At 35.3% G+C, this 27,896-nt stretch overlaps 1 protein-coding gene across 5 annotated transcripts; it reads left to right on the plus strand.

Moving 5' to 3' along the window:
• Positions 1-2,056: 2,056 nt before the first annotated feature.
• On the plus strand, positions 2,057-27,632 carry AASDH (aminoadipate-semialdehyde dehydrogenase). 5 transcript variants are annotated; one of them, XM_031434222.2, is made up of 15 exons: positions 2,057-2,085; positions 4,629-4,901; positions 4,994-5,114; positions 8,061-8,380; positions 12,129-12,321; positions 15,347-15,588; positions 15,967-16,073; positions 16,599-16,771; positions 17,233-17,425; positions 18,086-18,201; positions 19,406-20,201; positions 23,616-23,779; positions 24,957-25,079; positions 25,585-25,716; positions 27,137-27,632. In XM_031434222.2, the coding sequence occupies exons 2-15, from the start codon at positions 4,672-4,674 to the stop codon at positions 27,524-27,526; spliced, it is 3,300 nt and encodes a 1,099-aa protein (XP_031290082.1). In that variant the 5' UTR covers positions 2,057-2,085; positions 4,629-4,671; the 3' UTR covers positions 27,527-27,632. The 5 variants fall into 5 exon arrangements, with proteins under 5 accessions (XP_031290082.1, XP_010981368.2, XP_010981369.2 ...); XM_010983066.3 differs by lacking the exon at positions 2,057-2,085 and adding an exon at positions 2,105-2,340; XM_010983067.3 differs by lacking the exons at positions 2,057-2,085; positions 24,957-25,079 and adding an exon at positions 2,105-2,340.
• The last annotated feature ends 264 nt before the right edge of the window (positions 27,633-27,896 follow it).

The following is a 27,896-nucleotide window of genomic DNA, read 5'->3' on the forward strand; positions in this document are numbered from 1 at the left end:
GTCTTCTACATTTGCTTCCTCTTAAGACCCCTTGAAAATGACAGTAAAGAGATTTTTAGAGTCATAAACTCCCAAGAGTAGAGGGAAAGAGAAAAAAAAATCTGAAATCAAAAGCAAAGGGCTCAGCTGATTTGGAAAAGCTAAAGTCTAAACCAGCAGTGAGAAAAGCCAATAAGCAATTCTACTTATATCATAGAATGTCCTAAATACTCAGAAACTGGCTTCTGGAAAATAGGGGTAAAGAGGTAACTAAAAGGATTGGAAGTTCATTTAGTAATGAGCTATACACTTACCCTTACTTATGCACCCATTATCCCCAAAGCCTAATTCTGAAGGCCATTTTGTCTGGGAGAGAGTGAAACAGGATCTTTGTATTGGAGGACATCAAGCACCTGGAATAGAATTAAGTGAAAAAAATTTATACTGAATTCTGAGGCCCTTCCCTCTTCCCTTTGCAGCCCTTTTCTCTCACTTGATTTTCAAAAAACTTGTCCCGCAGGCTCAGAGCATCCAATCAGCTTTTAAATGCCCCGTTTTAAAATATGAGCAGATAATCAAGGATTACCAGACATCCGTGAAAGCCTCTTCTATGAAACACAGATTCCAAAACTAAAAGAAGAAATAGAGGCTGGGGGTGGGGGGGAATCCTCAAAAATGCTATTATTAATAGCAGAATTGAACGATGATATTTAAATAATGAGACAGACATCATCCTGACAGCAATTCAGAGTCTACTGGAGCCAAGCAAGACTGGAAAGGTTTTAGGCAAAAGCTGACCAAGATTTTTCATGCATCATTGTTAACACGAGGCTACCTTCTCAGTCCTTCCCTAGCCAAAACAAAAACCAAAACCCTGATCGTTTTTAACTGAGCAAGGGGTCATGTGCCTCCGACACAGAAAGCCAAAGTCTTTGACAGCGGGTGCTTGCAGCAAAGTAAGTATTTATTTGCAGGGCACCAAGCAAGGGATTGGGAGACAGATCTCAAATCCACCCCATCTTGGTGTTTGACTTACGGTGTTTTAAAGGGGAAGAACAAAAAAACTGGGATTAAACACCATTTTGTTTTGTTTTGTTTTGTTTTGTTTTTTGACATTTCTTAATCAAGGTTTTAGGAGTCAGGATGTCTCTGGTTTACGATTCTCTGGAAGGTGATCCAAGTCAGTGAGCTCATCTTGCCCTGGAGAAACAAACTGAGTTTGTATGTCAATGTATACCTACCACAGCAATTTTAGTACATTAACAATGTTATCAACAGCAGCAATCTTAGTCATCTGACTCTGGTTCATCAGAGTTCAGTTAGCAAAGGATTGAGGTCAGAGGGGACAAAACAGGGGATAAAGTTATGGAGGGAGAGATTAAACAGAAACTCATTAGGGGAACTCGGTTTTAGGGGGACTCAAGTTTCAATTTCCTCCCGCACAGTAGCTTTACAAGTAACACTACTATTGCTTTTGACAGTTAAAATAATTAATTTACATGCCTTCAAACACAACTCTCTTAAAAACAGATTTTTAAACTCAAGTGAATAGCTTAAGTAACTCTCTCCCCCTCAGACCTGTTCTATTTTCTTCACAGTTCCTACCAAAAAGATGACATTTTCTTAGTTATTTAAATTCATCTCTTCCAATTAAAACGTCAGCCTATTTATAACACGGACTTCGTTTGCAAGCTTCATTGTTACAGTCACAGTCCGTGCAGTGTAGGGCAGGAGGCTATAACAAAAAGTCCAGGGGATTAAGCCCAGTCACCCTCTTATTTCAGGATTTCATCAACCATCCGGAATATCTTTACCCCTACGTTGGGAACGGAGACATCGGCTTGTAATTAAAGCTTCCTGCCCAGAGTTTCTTGGCAAGTAAGAAAGGGCACGGCTCCAAGCGGGTGAGCTTCAAAGCCCTTGCAAACCCTGTCCAAAACCCAGAGCGACTAGATCCAGTAACTGAAACGAGAGCGGCCCGGAAACACGCCGCCAACTCTTCTCTCCAGTTGGCGCCGCAGCTTCCGGAAGGGGCGGGGCAGCGCAACGCAGCCTGCCCCGGGTCGCTCTTGCTTACGTCAGTAAAGCGACGGGGAATATTTACAGGTGAGCCCTCGTCGTTGATTTCCCGGCTGGCTGCGCGGTTGGACTTCTTTAACTCCTGGGTGTAGTGAATGGCTTATTCTCTGTGTGTGAAGAGCGTCACGGTTGGACTGTCTTTAGAAGGCCTGGATGGGCTCTGACCTTTTCACTGCACCCTCACTCCTAGGCCTTCTGAGTGGGTTCGGCTGGAGGCGGTGTCTGGTGGGGCATGTGTGAGGGAGGCGAAGTACGACGACACCTGGGGCTGGCTGCGCACAGGTTTGCTTAGTTGGGGGCCACCGCCTGGCCTCGGATTTAAGTTAATGGTGTCTGGCGGGGTGGAGTGGTGCAAAGACTAAACTTGACCTGTGTGCTTTCTCCAGAGTCACCTTGCGTTAGACTCTCTGCGCCTTCTTTCAAATGGTTAAATAAGTGTACCCCGTCTTGCTAGCGTGTTGGGAAAAAATGTATTGGAAGAGATAAAGTGCATTGTTATTAAACACAGTCACATAATGTAAGTTAAGAAACCGGTGGATACGGGGAAAATTAGGTTTCTAGATTATTTATCAGTCTTTAAAATGGCCAATAACCTAGGGTGAGTCCCCAGAGCAATAGAGTTTGTTGACATTCTTAAGATTAAATGACTAAATAGCCTCTACAGTTTGTAAATAAAGTAGCAAATACCTTAAAACTTGATGATCCCATTACATATATAATCTGTTTACCGGATTTTGCTTTTTTTTTTCTTCTTGCATGGCCCCAGAAATCCAGCAAGTATGCTGTTCTCTAATGGGGCGAATATATTTATGATTTTCATTCTGTTAATGAAAATAAAATTTTAGACAACAAGGATAAATTTTGCAGTAATTCTCTCTAGCAACCACTGGGAAACTGTCAATTAAGAGTGTAAAAATATCTTAATTATGTGGGTATGTGTGGTGAGTGTAGTAATTTGTCATAAAAAATGGCATTTTCTTTTTTAAGAATATATTTTGTAATCTTGCCCCTTACTTTGATGTCAACTAATTTTAGAGCATAATATATTAATCAGATTGTCCTCATGTGGAAAATTAACTGCTATATGTGTTTTTGAGTTAAAACTGCATTATTTTTGCACATAGACTATAACTTTTTGTTAAAAATGCCTTAGTTATAATACATTCTGTAATGTAGGTGATTTGTTATTCATTTGGAGAGAGGGTAGCAGAAAGTTCCCTTCTGCACTAACTGAATCTTGTGAAGTGGACTCATTCCCATAATTTTAGTACATGCTAAGGAAAGCCTTCCTTATGTTTATATAATGGTCATTTGTGTGTATGAGGAAAGCTTAAAATTTTTATCTTGTACATCACAAAAAGCTGATATTTACAGAAATGCTTATTAAAAGTACTGTAAGTACTAGAGTTATATTTAAAAAATTTTTATTTAGAAATCATAGCATTTCCAAATCTTATGGGTGTCAGCAATTATTGGTTCATTTTGCTCTCTTTAGGAATGTTTTATTTTCTCTAATTGATTTTTTTTCTTTTTTTTTCTAATTGATATTGATTAAATAACGTGGATGAATCAATAGGTAAATGAGTTCAACTAAGTATATATATATAAATAATTATAATTATTAATAATTAAAATAGACTGTTAAATCTTACTTGCTTTGAAATCTGGAAAATAAAGTTTACAGAGGGGAAAATAAACATCACTTTACCTTTGAGGAAATACTAGCATTTGTGAGGGGTTTTTTGTTCAGTCATCCCTAAAGTTTCTCCAATGAAATCCTGTTTCAGATCTCCTTTTTATATCATATGCATTGAGAAGCCCTGAGAACATTGTGTTTATATAATAGTTTATTGAGTTTTAATACTATATTTGGAGACTAAATTTAATGAATTTGTTGGCAATTTAAAAATCAAACTAAAGTATGAAGAGCTTTTTGACAATTGTAAAAGTGACTTGCTGTGACCTCTGTTAAGTATTACATAGTTAGAAGCACAGTTTATATATAGGGAACTGAAACTGATGGATCTAGGTAGTTTTTTCTCTATCAAAGGTTGATTTTGCTTTCACCTAAGTTCAGTTCCTAAAAGCAGACTTTGTTTGCATTAGTCTTTTCAAAGTCATCATACAGGATTTTAACTGCTGTATTTTAATCAATCTGTAACAACTGAAGAAAAATGAAAAAATTAAGCATGTGGTGCCTTAAATTTGATTTTACTGGTTAATTTTTAAATGTTATAATCTATTTCTTTTTTACATTGTGGTATGTTGAGAGAGAATTCTACATTTTTAGTTTCATCCTCATCAATGTGTACCATCCCCCTCCCAGATTTCTTCCAGCTCTGGCAGGAAGTTAGTTTGACTGTATCAGAATTTCAACCTCATTGTTCAGCAACATTCTCAGCAAAGTTCTCAGCAAAGTTACCATAGACAGTTCATAGTTCAGAGATTCTTTAGTTGTGTGTCTTTGATATAGTTATTTTTGTGAGGAGTGATTATATAAAAAGTTTTTCTCTCTCCCCCTCCAACAAACTCCCTAAAACTCCTTGTCTCCCTTATATTTCTGAATATAGGTAGAGTTCTCTGCTCAGTGATGTTCAGATAAACTTCAGTAAAATGACTCTTCAGGAATTGGTACATCAGGCTGCCTCCCTTTATTCGGATAAAACAGCTGTATGTTTTGATGAATGTAACAACCAGCCTCCGGTTTATTACACCTACAAGACTGTGGTTAACACTGCTTCAGAACTGTCACATTTTCTGCTGTTACACTGTGACTTTCAAGGAATTCGGGAAATTGGTCTCTACTGTCAACCTGGGATAAACTTACCCTCTTGGATTTTAGGGTAATATTTTTTAGAACTAAAAATTCGGTATCTTAAAAGTAAGATTGCTTTCAACAGCTATTCTATGCTGACTCTGTATTTTGTTTCTTTAGAATTCTCCAGGTCCCTGCTGCTTATGCACCTATTGATCCAGATTCACCACCAGCATTATCAGTTCATTTTATTAAAAAATGTGATCTAAAGTATGTCCTTGTTGAAAAACAGCAAATTAATGTAAGTGTGGGTATTTAAATTGTTTTTAATGTGTTATACTTACCTTTCAGTTGAAGGGGTCCCATCCCCTGTCTTGATTTCCAGATTCACTAACTTGGCGCAGTTTCTCAGTCTCAGCACTGTTGACATTTTGGGTTGGGTAATTGTTGTGAAAAGTGTTCTGTACATTATAGGATGTTTAGCAACACCCATGGCCTCCACTTAATAGTTGCCAGTAGTACATCCCAGTTATAACATCCAAAATTATTTTCAGACATTGCTAGATGTCTTCTAGAGGCACCCTCCAACCTGTATGCTCCATTCATTGCGAACCACTGCTCAATGGCATCAACATGTCTTCTAGCCTCGCAATAACGTATTGTGCATTGTTTTGAATTTCTCTTTCCAAAGTAGTTCCTATAGTAGGAAACTTTTGTAATACTTAATACTTTTATCTTTGTGTATTTATGGCAATTTACAGTGGTCAGCAACATTAAAGAATTATTTCCAAGCTTAGATTTGAAAAAGAGATTGACACTTAGACCTTTCTGGAAAGCTAAATTTATTACTTCCTTACTTGTAAGTGACTGCCAACCAAAGATCTAGCCAAGAAACACTGCTTAAGGGGCAAGAGTTGATGTTATGTGTTAAGCAAGAAACAGCACATGTTTCATTATTATTTCTTTGTTCCCTGTTTATGAAATACTGTTTTAACCAAAGAGAAGACACTATAGAAGGTATTTTCAATTTAGCCTGTTATTACCCATTTCTTGTATGAACCATATAGGTAACTTAAATGCATTCCACCTACTATGTGTGTATATGTGTGTGCATCTATATCTATATGTAGTAAGATGATTCAAGGACTTGAGATACATGGAGGACTTCCTAGAGAATCATGGATTTTAGAGGAAGGCCTCTGGAAAGGGACAACTAAAGTATTAACTAATAAATATTTTCTAAATACACATATATTAGTATCTGGCCACAGTTTTCTTTCCCTTAGATTGGTTATTTGTTGACAAGTAAGCAAAACTAAAAAGGGGATGTGATATTCATTTTTTAAACAACCTTGGTGAAATTTTTATAGTCAAGGTGGTTAGGTGTGAGAATTAATTAATCAAGCTATTCTTTATAACTTCATATAGGAAGGAGTTGGATACATAGCAAACCCCACAGAAAGTATGTTGCTTCCTATTCCGTGACTTCGATGATGGTATAGGTGTTCTTCCTTCACTTAACACAGAAACAATCAGGAAGTATTTGTTGAGCATCTACTGTATGCTCAAGATCCACTAGAGCAATGGTTCCCAGCTGGGCGTGATTTTGCCTCATAGGAGACGTTTGCATTGTCTGGAGGTAATTTTTATTGTCATGACGGAAAAAGGGTGCTGCTGGCATCTAAAAGGTAGAGGTCAGGGATGCTGGTAAAAATCAGCAGACAGTCCCCACAAAGATTTATCTCATCCAAAATGTCAGTAGTGTTGAGACTGAGAAACCCTGCATCAGTGACAGGGTGTTTGGGAAGGCACTGGTATGTGAAAGTAACCTAAGACATGTTTTTTGCCCTCCATTTGCTTATGTAGTTGGAGAGAGAAGGTAGTATTCCTAAGTCTACATAGTGTGATATTCCCCTAAGAGAAATATATGCAATCTAGTAGATAGGGGAAAATTTTAATGGAGGAGAATGGTTTTTGAGCCATGTCTTAAGAATATGTGAGCCCTTAATTTTTTTGACATTACGGGACATACCACACCCTTCACCTGATACACACAGAACAAATACAAAACCCTGCTGGCTCCTGGAGTTTGACCTTTTCCTCTCATTTATACTTATTTCTTTATTGTGAATTCTTTTTATGTTTCATTAAGTTGCTGCTTATCAACCTAAAAAGATATATTCAAAGGAAAGTTCTGTATTAATCTTTCCATCCATTAGATAACTGAGCCAGAAACTCAGCAGTCTTCTTAGGCTCACTCCTTACCCAGAAGTCATCAAGCTTTGTTGATTCTTTGTTCATAGAACCTTTCTGTCCGCTTCTGTTGCAGTGGACTAGTTCAGGCCCATATAGCGTATCTGGGTTGTTAGGAAAGTTTCATTTAAGGTGCTCAGTTTTTAGAGTCTTGCATATCAGTTTCTCCTTGATAGGCAAAGTTTAGTTTATGCCATTGCCACCTTCAGTTGGATCCCATCACTTACAGGTTAAGGTCTAAACTCCTTACTTAGTGTTGACTGTGCAGTTATTAAGGATTAGCATCTCATCTCCAATCAATAACATGACTCACCTCTCTCTCCTCGAGTTCTGCAGCTTACTATTTTCCATAACACCAGCTTTGTCAGGTCAGATACTCTGTGTGATGGTTTGTCTAAAGTACCCCTCTTCTTTGTTTGGAGAATAGCTACTTAAAACACAAACATTACACATGAAGAGTCAGTCTCTGACTTTCAGGTGTAGTTAAGTTTAGCCTTCTCTGTCCCCATTCACATTTAAAGCATATTTCATTATTGCACTTACACATTGCACTGTAGATGTTTGTTTTAATGTCTCTTTATTTTAAAGATGAGTCTGAAAATAATGACAGCACTTTGCTCTTGGAGGTTTCTCACTTCTCTTTTTATCCCTGGATACACAGCAAGTACAGTTGACCCTTGCACAACATGGGGGTTAGGGGTGCGGACTCCTAAGCAATGGAAAATCCACCTATAACTTTACAGACAGCCCCTGGTATGCGGAGTGCCACATCCCCAGATTCATCCAGCCTCGGATCAGGTAGTACGTGCTTGTTGAGAAAAACCCACATGTAAGTGGACCTGTGCCATTCAAACCCATGTTCAAAGGTCAACTGAACTGTACTAAAAAACAAAAAAGCCATGTTGAATGAGTAAATGAATACTTCATATCCTGTATAAAAAAGAATCTCTTTTAACAAATTAATATTGTGAACTTTGTTCCCTGTTTCACATAGAAATTCAGATCTTCCTTTGAAACATTATTAAACTATGATACGTTTACAGTAGAACATAGTGACCTAGTACTCTTCAGACTTCACTGGGAAAATGACGAAGTGAGCTTGATGCTAAATGATAGAAAAGAGAAATATGAAAAAGGAAAAATGACGAAGAGCATGAATTCTGAGAACCGCATGGAAGAGAAGTCAGACGAGCACATGGATGTGAGGCTCCAGCACTGCTTGGCCTATGTTCTCCACACATCGGGCACAACAGGGACACCTAAGATTGTCCGAGTCCCTCATGCATGTATCGTGCCAAACATCCAGCATTTTCGGTAAGTTCTGTCCTTAGAATTCTTCTTCAGAACTTGTATTTTAAAGTGAAAAAAGAATTTAGAAACATCTTTCTTTATAACTCTTGTTCCTGAATTGATAGTGCCGAGTAATGAGTCTCTTGTTTCAGCTGCGTCTGAACTTTAGTTCTCAACAGAACAGGGCTTTCTTTACCTGTTTGATCCAAACCTGGAGCCAAACAACAAACAAATGATAAAGTTGGAAGCTTTGCTTCTTAATTATTAATAAGAAGGGAAGAAACATTCCTGGCAGAGGTACCAGCAGAAGTGTGGGAAAAAGAAGGAATTCGGCCTCCTAGTGTGCATTGAGGCTGAGCTGCAGCGTGGAAGGGTGGGGGTCCTATGACCTGAGGGGGCAGGAGCCTGCTATGCCCTGTTGAAGAGTTTGGACTTCATCCAAAAGATGACAAGGAACATTAAAAAAATTTGCATTTCATTAAGTTTACTCCTGTAGCATTGTTGACTTTGCTTTTGCTCTTACGGTTGGAAGATGAGACGTCTCTATAAAGTTGAAATTCTCAACTTTCAAAGAAAGAAGGAAATAGAGGAGGAAGGAAACCAAAGGAGAGTAGCCTTAGGAAATCAAAGGAGGAAACAAATAGAAACCTCATGAGACACATGTAATGTTATGTCATTGTAGGTTTTTTGTAATTAAAAATTTTATAGTTACCATATTTAAAAAGTGAAATTAACTTTAACAAAATATCTTATTCTGTATACCTAAAATATTTTAATATGTAATCAGTATAAAAATTATTATGCCCAGGGCTGAAGACATTACAGACTAGAGATAGAGAATAATAAGAGATAAGGAAATGGAGATTTAAAAAATGTGAAGTATTGTTTTCTAGAAAGAAGTTTTAATGGAAGAGAAAGAATTCTGGGAGGGTGTAGTTTTTTACTTTTGTTTTTAGATGGGAGAGGTTTATAGGCTAAGGGTAGAGAATTGGTAGAGAGGATTGGTTTGAAAAATCAGGTAGTAATGTGGTAAAGGAGGAACATATTTTGAGATGGGAGGAGATGATATTTATAATACTGGGTGGGAATACCTCTTTAGAGAGCCTTGGAAAGATGAGGCTGTCATCTTTTTATAATAAATTACATAAATTTTTTATGATTAACAAAAGTATTCATATACATATGGAAACTAACAAAAGAAATAGCTAGCTCATTATAAGGGAAGCAAACTTTTACCTTTGTTGAAGAAAATTCAATTAATAATTGATTTAAGAAGAAAATTTAATTAATAATCAAGTTAAGAAGAAAAGAGGGAATTTTATTTGAGCCAAACTAAAGAATATAACTTGGGAGATAGATTCTCAGAAAGCTCTGAGATCTATTCCACCTGTTAGAAGTCAAAGGCACACTCATACACATTTTCAAGACAAAGGATTGTACATCAAAATGACATACATGTGAAAAGGACATACATGTGCATATGTTTGACTGAAACATTATGCTGTACACCAGAAACTGACACAACATTATAAACTGACTATACTTCAACAACAACAAAAAGACATGCTGTTACTTTGCATAAAGTTCACCAAAGTCCAGGTAAGCATGTACAAAGTGAGCAGCAAATCATTACGACTCCCTACAGAGTGGGGAAAGAATGCTATTCCTTTAAGAAGTTACATTGCTAGAGTCAGAGAAAGGGGGAAAAATGATCCTTAATGGTGGAGCAGGCACTCCTGTCTTTGAGGAGGTTTGGTTAGTGTGTAGTGCAGATGCACACTGCACGTTAGGGGAAGAGGGGACAGCCCAGATGGGCAGAATTTTATGTTTAAATTTTCTTGTCCTGCCTTACAATGTAAATTTTATTTCATCACCTTTTACCCTCTTAGGGTTCTTTTTGGCTAGGCCTGAGAATTAGATTGACAAAAGAAAGATCAGCAAGAGAAAAGCATACAAATTTATGTAATACAAGTTTTATGTGATTCAGGATCCTTCATAAGGAATGAAGACCAAAGAAATGTCAAGGCTTGATATTAGGTTAAACAGAGAAGCAGTTGTGGAAAAGTGACTAAACTTAATGTGGGGAGGCTAAAGGAAGATAAGAATTATTTTAACAAGGTCTGTTTGTATAGAATTCTCTTGGTTTCACATTCTTATCCTTGATGATAAGAACATCGTCCTTCTGGGTAAAGGGAAGACATTCCTATGGGAATTTCGTCTGCTTTTATGAAAAAAGAAAGATCAGAGTGTTTTTCTTGTATTTGTTTTTCAAGTGCCTTTAACTCAAAATAGTCTAGATGCCAGAGCATATTTTGGGGTGGCATGTTCTGAATTGCATTATTAAATGGTTCAAGTTAGGGGCTTATCTACCTAACTTAGTAGGGGAAAGGGAAGGGAAGAAAAGGCTTCTGTGAGAAATCAAATAAGTTTCTTTAGGAAAGACAGAAGGAGATAAGAAACTCATAATGTTGGTCTACGCAGGTGAGAAGAGTTTTCTTCATGTCTTCAGGGCCATAAAAATCCCCTGTAGAGGGAATTTATGGTAGGTTAACTCTTGATGTACTTTCTGGGAGTAAAAGTCACTCTGAAGACGGAATTTATGACAGTCTCATTCCCCAGAAGTTTCTGCTATCAGTCAGATAAGGGAATCTCCAAGAAGACTTCTTTCTGCATCTGTTAAATCCAAAATGTTTTCAGCTTAAAATAATCTTACCAACCCTGGATTTCCAAGTGGGTCCCCACATGACCATACTTGGAGATATTTTGAAGTTAAGGTAATCCCTGCTTTTAGATAGAGTAGGGTTTGTGTCTTTAAACTGAAGCAGTGACATTGGCTCAACACTGACCATTTGTGCTCTATAAATTCTAACCACATATATTCTGTTCTGCTCTTTGTTGAGATCCTGAGAGAAAATGTCAAATGGTGGGAAAAGGGAGTCAGAGGTCTATATTAAGCATCATTAAATAAGTAGTATAGAATAATTCAAGATTCTACCAGAAAAACAGAACCAGGAGGCTACATCAGGGATTTATTACAAGGAATTGGCTTACACTTGTCAGGGCTGGCTAAGCAAAACTGAAGTCCATTGGGTAGACGATCAGGAAGAGATCATCATGAACAGACTGGAGCTCCCTGAGCATATGCTTGTCCACAGGCAAGTCAGGAAAGAGGATCGGAGGAAGGGGGAGTAATTGCTAATCCAGCTGCTGTTGGGAGTCTCTTTAGAGAAAGCCTGAACACTCTGAAAGGCCTTCCAGCTAAGTAAATCCAGCCAACCCAGGATAACCTCCTTTTTGATTAAAGTCAGCTAATTAGGGACTTCAGTCACATCTACAAAATCCCTTCACAGCAGCACCTAAATTAGTGTTTGATTGAATAACTGGGAGAAGGCATGTGTGCTACAGAATGACAGCTGCCCCTCTTCTGTCCTCCAGCTGTCAAGAGAGAATATCCTTGTCTTCTACCCTAACAGAAACATACTAGAAAGGAAACTAGAGACTGTAGTTCAGGCCGGCCAAGTTGACATATCAGAAGACCATCAAGTATAAAATATAAAATGGTAAAAAAAAAAAAGTGGATATTGCTTTAAATGGCTTTTAATCCTTACGTTTAGGGAGTAGAGTTCTAGATTTAATAGCACCATTTTGGTTAATCTAAGAAGAATAAAATTTGGCTAACATCTGGAAACTTAATGGCCATAAATTTTTTTTAGGATTATTTGTTTACTAAATGTTAAGCATTTCTCATAATTACATTCTGTTTTGGTCTTAGGGTGCTGTTTGAAATCACACACGAAGATGATTTGTTTCTGGCTTCACCTCTGACTTTTGATCCTTCTGTTGTGGAAATATTTGTTGCTCTATCAAGTGGTGCCTCTCTGCTTATTGTACCAACTTCTGTCAAAGTGCTCCCATCAAAGTTAGCTGCTGTTCTCTTTTCCCATCACAGAGTGACTATTTTGCAGGTACATTTTATGAACAAATGAAGCATTTTGTCTTTTATTGTTCAACATGTTAAGTGTGTTAGAGAATATTTTATATTCTTATAATTTTTTAATGGATTAGTGATAATCTAGTTAGATTATCAAGGGCTGTCTCCTGGTGATGTCACTTTTTGTTTGAGAATGAAAAAAATCAGTTCATTCTGTCTAGAAAATTCTTCTACTGTGCATTTTGTACATACTGTAATAACTAAAGGAACTTGACTTTTACCCAGATCTGTTGGGATACGCCTCTCCTTTGTAAAGTTTTAAGTTCATTGCATTTCCCCCTAAAGGCTGGTTTAAGTAAGTTAAATTATAATTGAGTTAGAAATTTAGATTTTCTGATTTTTATATTAGTATATTTTATGTTAACCTACAAAAACAAGTATTTTTTAAGTTTGGCATTTTTAAAGATTTAAAAAATATGTATCTGAAAGTATGTGATTGATACACAGGCTTTAAGATACTACATTGCAAGTGGTTATTAATACTAGAGAGAGTTAATAAAATTATATGCATATCATGATAAGTTTAAAATATCAGATTTTTAAGTGGTATAATGAGACTTGAGAGGATGTTAAATTTCTGCCCCAGAGAGAAAATTTGATGCAACTGACTTTCTTTTTAGGCAATGTGTTTTTCATCCTATAAAAAACTGTGTGTGTGTGTGTGTGTGTGTGTGTGTGTGTGTGTTTATCTATGTATATGTATATGTAAATAAAATGTGTATAGGAGTATGTCTTCCTGGGTATCAGTGGTATAAATTCTCATCTGTTGGTGAAGTATTCTGTGAATCTGGCTAAGATTTTAATATAAGTTTTACTTTCTTATAAAATTCAGGAAATATTTGCAAAGTACCTAGATTTGAGTGATGGTTACTAAAGGAAAAGAGACTTTCCTTCTATGTCAGATTAGTGAATTATACCTCTCTAAGTCTGATCTCCTTGCTTAATGTTTTAGCACAATCTCAAGCAGGTGTTCCTGTGTCTTCTAAGGAGGTCTGGTTAATGTAGAATGCAGGTGCACATTACACACTAAAAGGGGTGGGTATTGGAGCCAAAATGGGCAGAGAGTGAATTTTATGTTTAAAAAATTTTTTTCTTTTTGTCCTTAAAAATAGTTTTATTTCATCAAATGTGAGTAAGTGGGATTTGTCCCAGGAATGCACATTTGATTTAACATCCAAAAATCCATTGATGCTATACACTACATGAAGAATAATGGACAAAAAATATGTAATTATGTCAACAAATGCAGAAAAAATTATTTTGCGTAATCCAACATCAGTGATTAAAAAAAAAACTCAACAAACCATGAATAGAAGGGAACTTCCCCAGTATGATGAAGGACATCTACAAAAAGGCCACAGCTAACATCATTATTGGATGAAAGACTGAATGCTTTCACCCTAAGATTAGGAACAAGGCAAGGATGTTCGCTTTTTCACTTCTCTTCAACATTATTCTGGTTGTTCCAGCCAGTGCAGTAAGGCAAAAAGGAAGAAAGAAATTAAGCACCCACATTGGACAGGAAAAAGTAAAAATCTCTATTTGCAGACAACATGGGGGAGCTACTAGAACTAATAAACAAGTTTTAGCAAGGTTGGAGGATACAAGAGCAATATGCAAAATCAACTATATTTCTACATAATGGGAAAAAACAAAAATGAAATTAAGAAAATAATTATATTCACAATAGTATCTAAAATAGGAATAAATTTAAAGATGAACGAGGCTTGTACAATGAAAGCCTACAGGGCATTGTTGATAGAAATTAAAGAGCTAAATAAATGAAGACACATTTCATGTTTATTAATTGGAAGTCTCAATATTGTCAAGATTGCAGTTCTCCTCAAATTGGTCTATAAATTAAACATAGTCCCTATCAAAATCCTGGTAGACTTTTTTGGAGCAGAAATTGACAAGGTGATCCTAAATTTTACATGGGAATGCAAAAGCTAGTCCTGATCTGTACAATGGAATAAAAAGTCCTATGGTCTGAGTGTTTATGTCCTCCCAAAATTCATATGGGTCCTTTGGGAATGCTTAGGTCATGAGATTGGAGCCCTCATGAATGGGATTTAGTGCCCTTGTAAAAAAGGAGCCCACAGAGATCCTTAGCCTCTTCCACCCTGTGAAGACACAGCAAGAAATCTGAAGCCTGGCACCCCAGTCTTGGACCTCCGTCCTCTAAGAACTGTGAGGAATACATTTCTGTTGTCTATAACCTACCTAGTCTATAGTGTTTTCTTTTAGTAGCCTGAACAGACTAGGACAAAGAAGAGTGAGCTATTGATACGTACAACATGAACCATAAAGTATTTTTACTCAGCATAGAGTAAAAGAAGCCAGGTCAAAACAGGATACATATTGTATGATTCTATTCTTATAAAATTGTAGAAATTGTCAGCTGATCATTAGTGACAGAAAATAGATCAGTGGTTGTCTAGAGAAGGGGTCCAGTTGGAGAGAAGAAGTACAAATAGTACATAAGTGATTTTAGGGTTGAAGGATACATACATTATCTGGATTGAGGGGATGGTTTCACCAATCTTATATCTCAAAATTTGCATTGTACACTCTTAAGTATTTGTAGTTTATTGTATATCAATTATATTATCTTGATAGAGGTTTTTTTTTAAATCTTTATTCACTTTGTTTTGTTTAGGCACTTTTTTTAACCCTTTTATATACTTTGTTTACATAGAAATAATGGAAAAGGAAATGTAAATTGATTTATGGATTTTGTCCTTTTGATCTTTAAGTTTCTTTGTCTAAACTATAATGAAACAATATTTTGCTTAAGTTTTTTGCTAAAGCAAAATTTATATCCACATTAAAAAGATAATGCTGCTTCAGTAGTTTTTCAAATATGATTTGCCATTTAGTAAACACAGCCTTAATTTCCATGTGAACTCTCATTGTTAAGCTTTGAACTAATCATTACATTGTTCATTTTTTTAAAGAAGTGAAGAGAAAGAAATAATTTGTTTTTAATATATCTGTAGGCAACACCGACACTGCTTAGAAGATTTGGATCTCAGCTTATCAAGTCAACTGTTTTATCAGCCAATACTTCCCTTCGAGTATTAGCCCTTGGTGGTGAAGCATTTCCATCGTTAACTGCTCTCAAAAGCTGGAGAGAAGTAGGCAATAAAACTCAAATTTTTAATGTTTATGGTATTACAGAGGTGTCAAGTTGGGCAACTTTTTACAGAATTCCAGAGAAGATTCTTAACTCTACTTTGAAGTAAGTAAGGGTTTCAGTTACTAAATTAGGTAGAGAGAAACTGTATTTTTCTAGTATCTTAATACAAATATTGTTTTTTATAGGGACTGGGGTAATTATTTTAGAAACACAAATATTTTATCTTGAATTTTAAGCTGGGAATTCAGAACCTTCCTTATAACTGGTACTACAGATCCTGCTAGAACTTTTTGTAACTAAACAGCAATAAATAACACGATAGCCTTTCCACCTAACCTTTAACTCTTAGCAGTCTTTGAATTGTAGCATAGCAAAACATTTTTTTTTCTTTATTTGGTTCAGTGTGATTTAAATACATTGGGAAATACTCTATTCAAATGAAAAATTTTAAATCTGGTTTGGGTTGTTGTGTTTTCATAGATGTGAATTGCCTGTACAGCTGGGATTTCCACTGCTTGGAACAGTAATTGAAGTCAGAGATACTAATGGTTTCACAATTCAAGAAGGCATTGGCCAAGTATTTTTAGGTTGTTATATATTTGTTGACTGGGAATAATTTTTTTTTGAAGAAAAAAGATCTGATGGGATAATTTTATTCTTTCCCCAATTTTTCTTAAGTCTAGTATTCTTTTTGGCGATGGTAGTTTTTAATCTCATTCTTATAGTCATGAAACATTTAATGTTACCTTAATTATTTCAGATAACAATGTCTAATACACTGAGGAAAAATGTAAAAGTAATTTAGAAACTGTAACTTGGATCTTTATATTTCTATTTATAGCCAAAATTCTATTTAATTAGTATTCTAATGTTTTTAATCACATATATGTTTTTAGAAATAAATTTTGTATTATCTCTTTGCAGTTTTACCAAGGTTACTATTATGTGTAATTTTATTAGATAACATTTAAAAGTGAGTCCCCTTTTTTATATAACTATTCAAACTTTGAACCTTAGTAACTGAACTTTTGGAGATGTTTTGATTTGATGATTTTATTATATTTTCTGTGAATTTTTTATTATTTTTTTATTGCTGGTTATATCTTGTGAAGGTGGCAGATATAGAGTGTGTTTTCTCGATGATGAAGTGACAGTACCACTTGGCACAATGCGGGCTACAGGAGACTTTGTGACTGTGAAAGATGGAGAGATATTTTTCTTGGGACGAAAGGACAGTCAGATCAAACGTCATGGCAAACGTCTTAATGTTGAACTTGTGCAACAGGTAGAACTATTTAAATATTAAATATCTATTAATATCTGTAGATTTTTGAGGCAGCTATCACTAGTTTTCTGTGCCAGGGTTCTCTATAAGTATCTATAAATATTGTTTAAACCATGATTTTTGTTTTAGTGATCAATTACAATAGAAGATATGGATAATTCATTTTGCACTTCATTCTCAACATGAAGAGAGAGTTGTCTTTGAAATAAGTAACAAAATAGATTTTGATAACTGTGAAAATAAATTGGTTTATTTTGCTGTAGGGTCTATTATTTTGGAAAACATTAAGAACCCTGTGTGCTGGTAATAGTGATAGCAGCAGACAGTTCTTTTAAAAACTCTCTAGTGTATTCCAGAATTTAATTTGACTGTGTTGATTTCAGACATGGTAAGTTTGAGCATTTAGGAAGTTTGTTTTTAAAAATGTCCTCACTGGCAAATTGGGATAATCTCTTTTATAGATTGCTGAAGGTCTTCCAGAAGTGGAGTCTTGTGCAGTTACATGGTATAATCAGGAAAAGTTAATTCTGTTCATGGTGTCCAAAAAGGATTTAGTAAAGGATTGTATCTTTAAAGAACTGCAGAAGTATCTTCCAAGTCATGCAATCCCGGATGAGCTTGTGTTGATTGATTCTCTACCACTTACATCTCACGGTAAAATAGTTTGATGCAGCTGTTTCGGTGCCAAATGATACTAACTGTATTCATAACTAGTTTAAAGGCCACTTAAGTCCTTATAAGTAATGCTAATATGTATTGTGGTAGGCCTTCTGTCAAATGCTTTGTATAACTAATTTTATCTCCAGAAAATCCTGTGAGTAGGTGGTATTATTCCCATTTACTGATGTGAAAATAAGGCATAAGAAGTTAATAAATTTCCCCAAATCACATTGCTAGTTAGTAGTAGAGTTGGAATTCTGTCTAGGACTGTGTGACTTCAAAACACGTGCTCTTAATCACCATATTCTAATCGCTTCTCGGCCTTTTGGCTAAGATCAAGTGTAATCACCATATTCTGTTACCTTCCCAATTTCATCTTTATTTAATATTTATTTCAAAATGCCGTACTTGCTCAGTTAATAGTACCATTTCTTTAACTCTTTAAATGAGATCAATGTTAGCCTCTGCTTTCTTATCTGTTACCCACTACATTCTCGGTAGCATGGCACTGCTTTCTGTATTAGTGATTGTCTGAGACAAACTATTCTGTAGTATTTCTAACCTTTACAGTGAGAAATGTGTGCATTGTGACTAACGAAGATATGAAGGGTTCAAGTTGAAATTTTAAAATTGTTATTTCTCTTTTATTTTAAGGCAAAATTGATGTTTCTGAGTTAAATAAGATTTATTTAAACTACATAAACTTAAAGTCTGAATGGAAGCTCAATGGCAAAGATGAACTGTGGGAAAAATTACAGCATTTGTGGAAGGTACAACTTTTTTTATTTTTTGGGGGGTAGGGGCCGGGGAGGTAATTTACTTATTTTTAGAGGGGGTACCAGGGATTGAACTCAGGACCTCATGCATGCTAAGCATGCGCTCTACCGCTTGAGCTGTACCCTCCCCCAAGGTACAACTTCTAAGATACAAATTTGTTATTATAAGGAGGTCATTGTGTATTTTCAGGGAATGATAGCATCCTAATAAGCCTGATAAAATTTTCTAAGAATGTTACTGCTGTCCAGATGTTAAGTAGTATAGCTTCATTTATTCAATTTGTATTAAAGTAAGAGTTAGTATCTCTACTGTATAATTAGATTAAGCTCCCCGTATAGAAATTTATTGGAAATTTATGGTAGTCATAAAAGGCACAAGTAGACAAAACCTATCTTGACATAACTTTTCCCTAAGAGGAGCAGTGGAGTGCAGTAGCACTTGTCAGAGTTAAGAAAATATGCCACATCTTGCTATACCACTGTCTGTGGAATAGTCTTAACACCATTATTCCAGAAGAACTGTCAATAACAGCACATATGTTTCTGCTTAAGGGAATTGAGATATGTATATACATACATACATATATGTGTATAATTGATATATGTACAACAATTTATATATAATTAAAATTTATTTCGAAATATATATTTTTTATTATCTATGGTTGATAGGTTCAATATAATTTTTCTTTGATAAAATACGGAATTTTCTAAAGCATTCTAAAAAGAGGATGTAATTATATAGTCTCATCTGAAAATAGAGGATATCTAGATAAAAGTCTTACCTACTTCTTTTTTAGATTCTTGGAAATAATTTTGATTTATGTGAAGTTGATGATGATAATTGTTCCCATATTATAGAAATATCAGATATTAGCATCTTGTAGGCTTTATAATTAGTAAATCAGATGTCTTTATAATTCCACTCCCTATTGTATGGGTAAAAAAATTGCTCAAAAGGAAAGTATAGTTTGCAATTCTGGGGTAAGTTTGTGACAAAATTGGTAGCATAATGATGGTCTTCTTTACTATACAGAAAATAATTTTAAAGTTTATTTTAATTATTAAAAATATTTATTTTGTGTGTCTTATGTTCATCTCATTAATGTAGGTACTGTCATCTATATATTATCTGTAAATGCTGAATTCTTCTGGTTTTAGGCCTTTAACTTCACCATATTTCTTCTCTAATCCGTAGTCTGTTCTGAATTTCTCAGAAGATCCTCTGAAAGTTCCTAATGAGTCACTCTTCTTAAATAGTGGTGGAGATTCCTTGAAGTCCATACGGCTCCTCAGTGAGATTGAAAACCTTGTTGGCACATCAGTACCTGGGCTTCTGGAAATTATTCTTAGCAGTTCTGTTTTAGAGATTTACAATCACATCCTTCAGACAGTGTTTCCAGATGAAGATCTGACATTTAGCAAGAATTATGCTACAAAAAGAAAACTGAATGATGTTAATCAAGAGGAAAACAATGGAAAATCTTTACGTCAGGAATCTGTCATGTCTTTAAATTGTGACAGTGAGATAAATGCTTTTATGGCACTAAGCAGAGGGAGTCAAATTTTGTCTCTGAATACTACTAGGTTTTTAACTACGTTGGAACATTGCCCTTCAGCCTGTTCTTCTGATTTAATTTCACAAACTAATATTCAAAATATGAAAAGCTTAAATCCTCCAGCTCTTATTGGGACATCAAAAGATCCATCCTGTATTGCAGACGTTCCTGAAGAGGAAACACCTGTGATGGGGGCTGAGAAAATGGAGTTTCGTGTGAGGTGGAGGTCAGACACAGGCAAATGTGTGGATGCTTCTCCTCTGGTTGTAATACCAGCTGTTGATAAGTCATCTGCGACTGTGTACATTGGCTCCCATTCTCACAGAATGATGGCAGTTGACCTTTACTCTGGGAAAGTGAAATGGGAACAGACTTTGGGAGATCGAATTGAATCCTCAGCATGTGTATCTAACTGTGGAAACTTTGTTGTAGTGGGTAAGTTTCTGAATTTGAGGTTTATAGAGTTAAATTTAATTACCATGTGAAAATGCTAGTAGGACCAATTTAAATTAAACCTATGTATGGTAGGTTTGGTTGCTGTCAAGGAATAATAGTTAACTGTATGCTGATTCACAATGTGAGCCTTGGGTCACAGTTTCTGGATTTGGCCCTAACTTCAAAGCCATTACCAGCTCTGTGACTTTCAATAAGTTGCTTAACTTCTTGGAACTTCATTTCTCTCATGAGGATATGGGCATAATATATAAAAGATGGTGCTGCTTCACAAATTATCCCCAAACTTAATGGCATAAAGTATTAAACATTTATTATCTCAGTATCTGTGGGTCAGGAATTCAGGAGGAGCTTAGCTGAAAGTTCTGGCTCAGGGTCTCTCATGTGGCTGCAACTGTCTAAAGGCTTGACTTGAGCTGGAAAAATCTGCTTCCAAGATGGCTCACTCACATTGGTGCTAACAGAAGACTTCAGCTCTTTGCTGGTTCTTGGGAGGAAGCTTCAGTGTCTTGCCATGTGGCCTTCTCCATAGGCTGCTTGAATGCACTCACAACGTGGCAGGTAACTTTCCTGAGAGGGAGTGATCTCAGAGAGTAAGTAAGGAGGAATGCAGTACTTTTATGACTTAGTGTCCAAAATTGTATGCCGTCACTTCTGCTTTATTCTGTTAAGGCTGGCCCACACCTAAGGGGAGGGGAATTAGGCTCCACCTCTTGAAAGGAAGAATATCAAAGAATTTGTGGACGTATTTTAAAACCACCACAATAATCATAGAGCTTTTGAGAGGATTAAATGAGATAATTGCTTACGAATCCTTTAATACATTGCTAGACACAGACTAAGGGCTCATTAAGTGTTAGCTACTGCCTGCTACTCAGTTTTGTTAAGGTGTAGATGACTTTTTACTTTACAGAGATATGGGGGTCCAGGTATAATTTCTCCTTGACTACCACTCTCCTTTTGCCCTTCAAACTACATTAAGCTTCACTTGAGTGTTCATGGAATCTGTTCACCAAAGCTTTTCAGACGAAGTGCTTAGAAATGTATCTCTCTACTTATGTTATCCTGGCTGAGATCTACTTGAATCTGAGTTTGATCCTTCCCTATTGAACACCTACACTTTGAAAATTATAGTACAGGAAACTTTCAATTACATATGTGAGTAATCATGAGTAATCCCTATCCATGAAAGTCAGCTCATTGAGATTACTGTTTGCATCCCAGGTGTCTAGACCCAAAGCCTGTGGTACATGATGGTCACTTATATTAATAAAAAATTTAAAAATTTTAATTTATATACAGTAAAAGTCACCCTTTTTAGTATACAGTTGACTCTGTTTTGACAGATGCATACTGTCATGTTACCACTACAACAATCAGGAGTTCATTAATCCAAAAAATTCCTGTGCTTTATAGTCATTCCAATTCTTACTCCTTCCCCCAACCACTGATCTATTTTCTGTCCCTATAATTTTACTCTTTCCAAAAAGTCATATAAATGAAATCATGCGGTATGTAGCTTTGAGTCTGACTTCATTTACTTAGTATACTATGTTGGAGATTCATTCCATTTTATTGCATGCATCAGTAGTTTATTTTGCTGAGTATTCCATTGTGTGGATGTACCACAGTTTATTTATCCACTTACATTTGGGTTATTTCTGGGGTTTGGTAATTATGAGTAAGACTGCTATCTGTTAGTAGGATTTTGTGTGAATGTAAGTATTTATTTCACTTAGCTCAATATCTAGGAAAGGGAGGTTGTATGGTAAGTGTAGGTTTAACTATAAGAAATAGCCAAACTGTTTTCCAAAGTAGGTGAACTACTTTGCATTCCATCATCAATGTATGAGAGGTCCAGTTGCTCCACAGCCTTGTCAGCACTTTGTATTGTCAGTTAAATTTTTAAAAGATTTTAACTATTTAGTTATGGAGTAGTATCTCATTGTGGTTTTAATTTTATTTCCCTGGTGACTAGTGATGTTTTACCTCTTTTTATGAGCTTATTTGCCATCTGTACATCTTTTATGAAGTGTCTGTTCAGATCTTTTGCCCTTTTTTTATTGTTATGTTTCTTTTCTTACTGAGTTTTGAGAATTCTTTATGTATTCTGGATACAAGTGCTTTATCAGATGTATGTTTTGCACGTTTTCTTCTAGTTTGTGGCTTGTTTTTTAATTCTCTTAACAGTGTATTATGAAGAGTTTTTTTTTTTATTTCATCGAGGTCCACTTTATTTTTTTCTTTTATGGATCATGCTTTTGATGTCATATTTGAGAAATCTTGGCCTAACCCAAAGTCACAAAGATTTTTCTTCTGGAGCTGAACTGAAAGAAGTTTTTCGTTACCCAGTTGAGTGCTGGTGTGCTGCACTATGTAGGACATTTGTCTTCACCATCACTAAGTAGACGCTGTCTTGCTACTAAGCAGTAACTGCCAGAAAAAAGCACAGAACGTATTCTGGAAATGGGGCCTCAAGTGAGCAGCACTGGTTATAATCATAGGCAGAGCTGCCTAGAGTGGTGGTCCAATGCCCAAATCCCACTTCCCCAGATTTACATGCAGTCCAGAAACTTGAGTGGTCTTTACTTTGTAGATTTTGACCACTCCTACTTGTATGTGGGTTATTTTGGCTACACCACGTCAGGGGCTCCCACCCTGTCTTCTCATGCATAGCAGCAGTTTAGAAAAACCAGTCTGGTATAGTTGTTTGGAGAATAGGCTCTGGAGCTTGACTTCTCAGACTCAAATCCTGGCTCTGCCACTCATTAGCTGAGTAGTTTTGCCCTTAACCCTCTTGTAGCTTAACTCTCTGTGCTTCAGTTTTATCATCTATAAAATGTGCATACAGTAGCACTTCACTGTGAGGATTACATGAGTTAATACATATCAGATTCTTAGAGTAGTTACCCTTCACGAGATGAAAGGTCAATAAACATTGGCTCCTGTTAATGTTAGCATTTCTTGAACACCTTTTATGTGCTAGGCATTTATCCCAATTATCACAATAACCCTGGATGTAGATGTACCCACATTCAGCAGAAAAATAATCTGAGGCCCAGTGATGCTGGGTAATTTGCTCAAAGGATGTCTATGAGGAGATCTGACTCTAGGTCTGTTAAATCCTCTTTCTGCTGCATCATGCTTTCTGTTCATTGTTTTCTCAATAGTGAAGCGCTTTATAGTACTTTTAAAATTTAGGTTATACCTGCTAAATAGGTTTCTACACAATTGATTACTGTTCAATTTCTGCTTTGCTGAAATGCAAATCTGAGCCAAACAGAGCCCAAGTACACGTGAAGAACATCGAATATATATATTACCATGATTTAGGCCAAAGAATTATTTTCCAGTGACATACCTATATCTCATCTTTTATATTTTGTTTCCCAACAGGCTGTTACAATGGGCTAGTTTATGTTTTGAAAAGTAATAGTGGAGAACAATATTGGATGTTTACTACTGAGGATGCTGTTAAAAGCTCAGCAACTATGGATCCAACCACAGGACTTCTTTACATTGGATCTCATGACCAGCATGCATATGCTTTGGATATTTATGTAAGAAATCACTTCATCAATTTCATACCATAAATGTTGATAGAAGAGTGTGAGACTGTCAGGTGGTGTTGACTAGGGAGCAAGTATTAACTTTCCCAAGTTTGTCACATGGAAAGATTAAGACATATCTTAAGACCCCTCAAAGTCGTAAGATATTTTTAACTTTCTTACCAAATTTTCAAAGATAAATTTACTACTCATAGAGTCTTGAAATACAAAGAACTCAGAATTTACCATCTTGACAATTGAGAGGTATCACAAAGAAAACTATCAGTAAGACCTGATTACATAAAATTTAAGAATTATAAAATTAAAAAGAAGTAAGTTGGGGAAAACTTTTGTAAGAAATGTGACAGTTAAAACTCATATTTTTAAATGTACATGAAATTAAGATCAAATACAAATTAATAAGAAAAATATAAAGGCCCAGAGAGAAAAATAAGTGAGGGATATAAATGCACAGGACCTCAGAGAAGAAATGGCTAGTAAATGTTTTTATGTTTCATGCCTTTAAGAATCAAAGGAATGAAAATTTAAAACTTTGAGATAGAGAAGCAAATGATAATTAGATTAGAATGATAACATTAAATGCTGATGAGAGCAGTGGGAGGTAAGCCTCTGAGGAAAACAGTTTGACTTTACATAGCAGTTTCTTATCCTTTGATTTAGTAAAATTCTTCTTCCAGGAATCTATCCTGGCAAAATAATAAGAAACATGGACAAATATATGCACCAGTATGTCTATTTCCAAGTTGTTTATAATACAAGAAATTAGTTCCAAACAATTTTCAGTGATAAGGTGGAGAGAGAAATTATTTTATGTTCCTACGGGATTAATATTTAAAGAGTTTTACAAAATAAGTGAGGTAAATTAGATACAAAGTATATTCAGAATGATCGCAAGTATATTAAACTGTGTGTGTGTGTACACACACTAAAAAGATCACAAGGGAAAATGCTAAAATATTAACAGTGGTTATTTCTGGGTGGTGGTCTTTGTCAATTCCTTTATACTAACTTGATTCTCCACAGTGAGTATGTTTTTTATACTAAAAATAAAAATCATATTAACTAAATAGACATAAGATCAGGAAGGACAGGATATGTGGATATGTTAACCACCAGCAGAAGCCCAGTAATTTGCTTTTTTTTTTTTAATTTACTTTCTTATTTGCAGAAAAAGAAGTGTGTTTGGAAGTTGAAATGCGGAGGAACGGTTTTTTCTTCTCCTTGTTTGAGCCTGATTCCACACCATTTGTATTTTGCTACACTGGGAGGACTTTTACTGGCTATAAATCCTGTAGGCATAAAGTAGTGGTTATTGATATTATTAGCTATTTTCTTTAATATTTTTAAATTTTTGCTTTGAATTCTGAAAATTTGAAGCAGATTTCAATTAGATATAGTTCATATGTTACTGAATCAGAATTCATTAAAAATGATTGACATGAAGTCTAAAAAGATGAGAAAATCTAAGTTCTGTGTATGTCTTTTATCAATTTTTTAATTGACAGAATGTTCTCAGTCCCATCAAGAACTTTGTGTCCATTGTAAGGACAGAGTTTATGTGCTATTTATTTCTTTCTTGGTTGTATTGTTGTTTTTATCTGAGATCTCATAAATGATACTTATTAATTTTATAGCTGTGTATATGTGTACTAGCTTTATTTATAATGTCAGCATGCCATTGTAGCATTTTCTGATGTTTCTAGCTTTACCACTAGATTTATGAGTTTTTTTTTTATAAAGAGTAATTGATTAATAGAATGATTTAAATGCTATTAATTGCTTTTTGCCCGTGACAGGCTACTGGGAACAGAGTTTGGGAATATTCATGTGGAAAGCCACTCTTTTCTTCCCCACGGTGTTGCCTACAGTATATTTGCATTGGCTGTGTAGATGGGAATTTACTCTGCTTTACTCACTTTGGAGAACAGGTAAGAATTTCTGTTTCTGTTTTACTTATCTTTCTCAAAGGTGTAGTATGTGGTAACAACTGAAGTAAAATTTTAAACATCATTCAGCTTGTATTGAAAACTAGTTCTGTTTTCATTGTCAAGCCATGGGTTTCTTAATTTTTAATTTTTAAATGATGCTATACCAGATATAAAAGATTCTATCCAAACATTGTTTTACTTTTGCCATCCTCGTTCCCCAATTTGAAAATGTTACCAGTTTTTAGCCAACTCTATTATAACTTCTATTCTGGTTATGAAAATTGAAAGAAACCCCTGCTTTTTCTATAAAAACACGATCTGTTACATAACCCAATTTCCACTGTATAGAGGTTCCAGCTTGAGCTTCTTGATCGGCAGGGTAGGCTCCATCTGGGATATATGAGGTCTTTTGTTGGGGTCATAGTCTCTATTTTTTAAGTATCCACAAGTGACTATGGCACAGCTTCTACTGTGTTTTTGATTTGGGGGATTATTTTGTGGACTTGAGAGTGTACTAGCTCTAACATAAGTTGGCCCATTGTAGCCTGGCAGTTTCTTTTGCTCTGTGTGACATTTACTTTGTGGTGAAATCTTTAAGTTCATTTAATATTTTTTATTTATAAAATAATTTGAATATATTCTCATCTTTGGATTTCTAAAATGTAAGAAGAGGCAACTGCTATTACCCATCTCCTTTTATTTTCTGTATGAACCAAAAAAAAGTTGATTTTGTCTAAATCAGGGACAGAATTGAGGTTACAAGTCTTATTTCATGAATATGCCCACTCTTTATTTGATTTTATTTTTTTATTATACTGCTATTAGTATGGATTTGTAAATACTACTTTAGACTTATGCCTTTTCTTCCTTGTGTGTTTTCTTCAAAATATTGGCTGACAGGTTTATCAGTAGTTGCTTTGAAATAAGCAAATAGTACATATCTACAGAGTAGACACACAAGCTTTTTTATTTAAAGCTTTAATTTAAATTGTTGCACATAAACTTTTCCTCTCAGTGTACTTCTTTCCTTCTTCCTACTTTAGGAAACTAGAATAAGACACAATTTTTAACAAGGTACATTGAAAACTCAGTGCAGTTTTATCTTTGAACTCAGTGTCTCTGAACATATTAGTAATAACTTTTGAATGGGTTCAAAATGAATTTTACTTCATAATATGCATGGCAGTAATAATAGTAAGACATGTAATAATGACACTCTAGTACATTTTATGCTAGATTGTACTACTGGAACAGAGGTCTAATCTGAGTGTGCTACTTTTCAGAGAAAGCCATTATTTTCTTTATGTATAGCTACCATTCAATAGCCTACATCTCTCACATTTTATTAAGAATTTTATAAAAATTTATTCTACAGAATTGTTGAGATGAATGAATTACTTCTGCCTTTATCACCCTTCAGGTATGGAAATTCTCTACCAATGAACCAATATTTTCATCTCCATGTACCTCAGCATCAGAGCAAGAAATATTTTTTGGTTCCCATGATTGCTTTATCTACTGTTGTAGTATGAAAGGTCACCTCCAGTGGAAATTTGAAACTACTTCAAGGGTGTATTCAACACCATTTGCTTTCCATAACCACAATCGTAGCAATGAAATGTTGCTGGCAGCAGCATCTACTGATGGGAAACTATGGATCTTGGAATCTAAGAGTGGACAGTTGCAAAGTGTGTATCAACTTCCTGGAGAAGTTTTCTCTTCTCCTGTGGTCTGGGAATCAATGCTTATTATTGGATGTAGAAATAATTATGTTTACTGTCTGGATTTATTGAGTGGCAAACAAAAATAGTGCACTCCTTACTAGAATATATCTGTGAGATGTTTGAAAATATTTTATGTTATAGAGGATGCAAATAGTCTTATTTTATGTTAAAGATTATATTTTGTTTAAGAAACTTGTCTGTTATGCTTTCTTGGAAAATAACCCTATTTTACTTCCTGTAGGAGCAACAGATGCTTTTAAAAGGAATTATAGAACAAAACACATCAACATATTAAGTAAGACTTTTTAAATTAGGCTATAGATGTTCTACTTTGGTTTTGTTATAAAAGACCTCAGGGAAGAATGATCTGAATATACTTGCTGGGTTAAAAATTTAGTCTGTGAGGTAATCCACCATTCACTCATTTATACTGAGATTCATAACAAACGGTTTTCA

The sequence above is a fragment of the Camelus dromedarius genome, chromosome 1 (assembly GCF_036321535.1).
Source record: "Camelus dromedarius isolate mCamDro1 chromosome 1, mCamDro1.pat, whole genome shotgun sequence".
Classification (NCBI taxonomy): domain Eukaryota; kingdom Metazoa; phylum Chordata; class Mammalia; order Artiodactyla; family Camelidae; genus Camelus; species Camelus dromedarius.

Coding starts and splice junctions, on each gene's coding strand:
- AASDH (XM_031434222.2), top strand. CDS start 4,672: ATGACTCTTCAGGAATTGGTACATCAGGCTGCCTCCCTTTATTCGGAT. Junction 5,115..8,060: donor TTGAAAAACAGCAAATTAAT/GTAAGTGTGGGT, acceptor TGTTTCACATAG/AAATTCAGATCTTCCTTTGA. Junction 15,589..15,966: donor ATTCTTAACTCTACTTTGAA/GTAAGTAAGGGT, acceptor GTGTTTTCATAG/ATGTGAATTGCCTGTACAGC.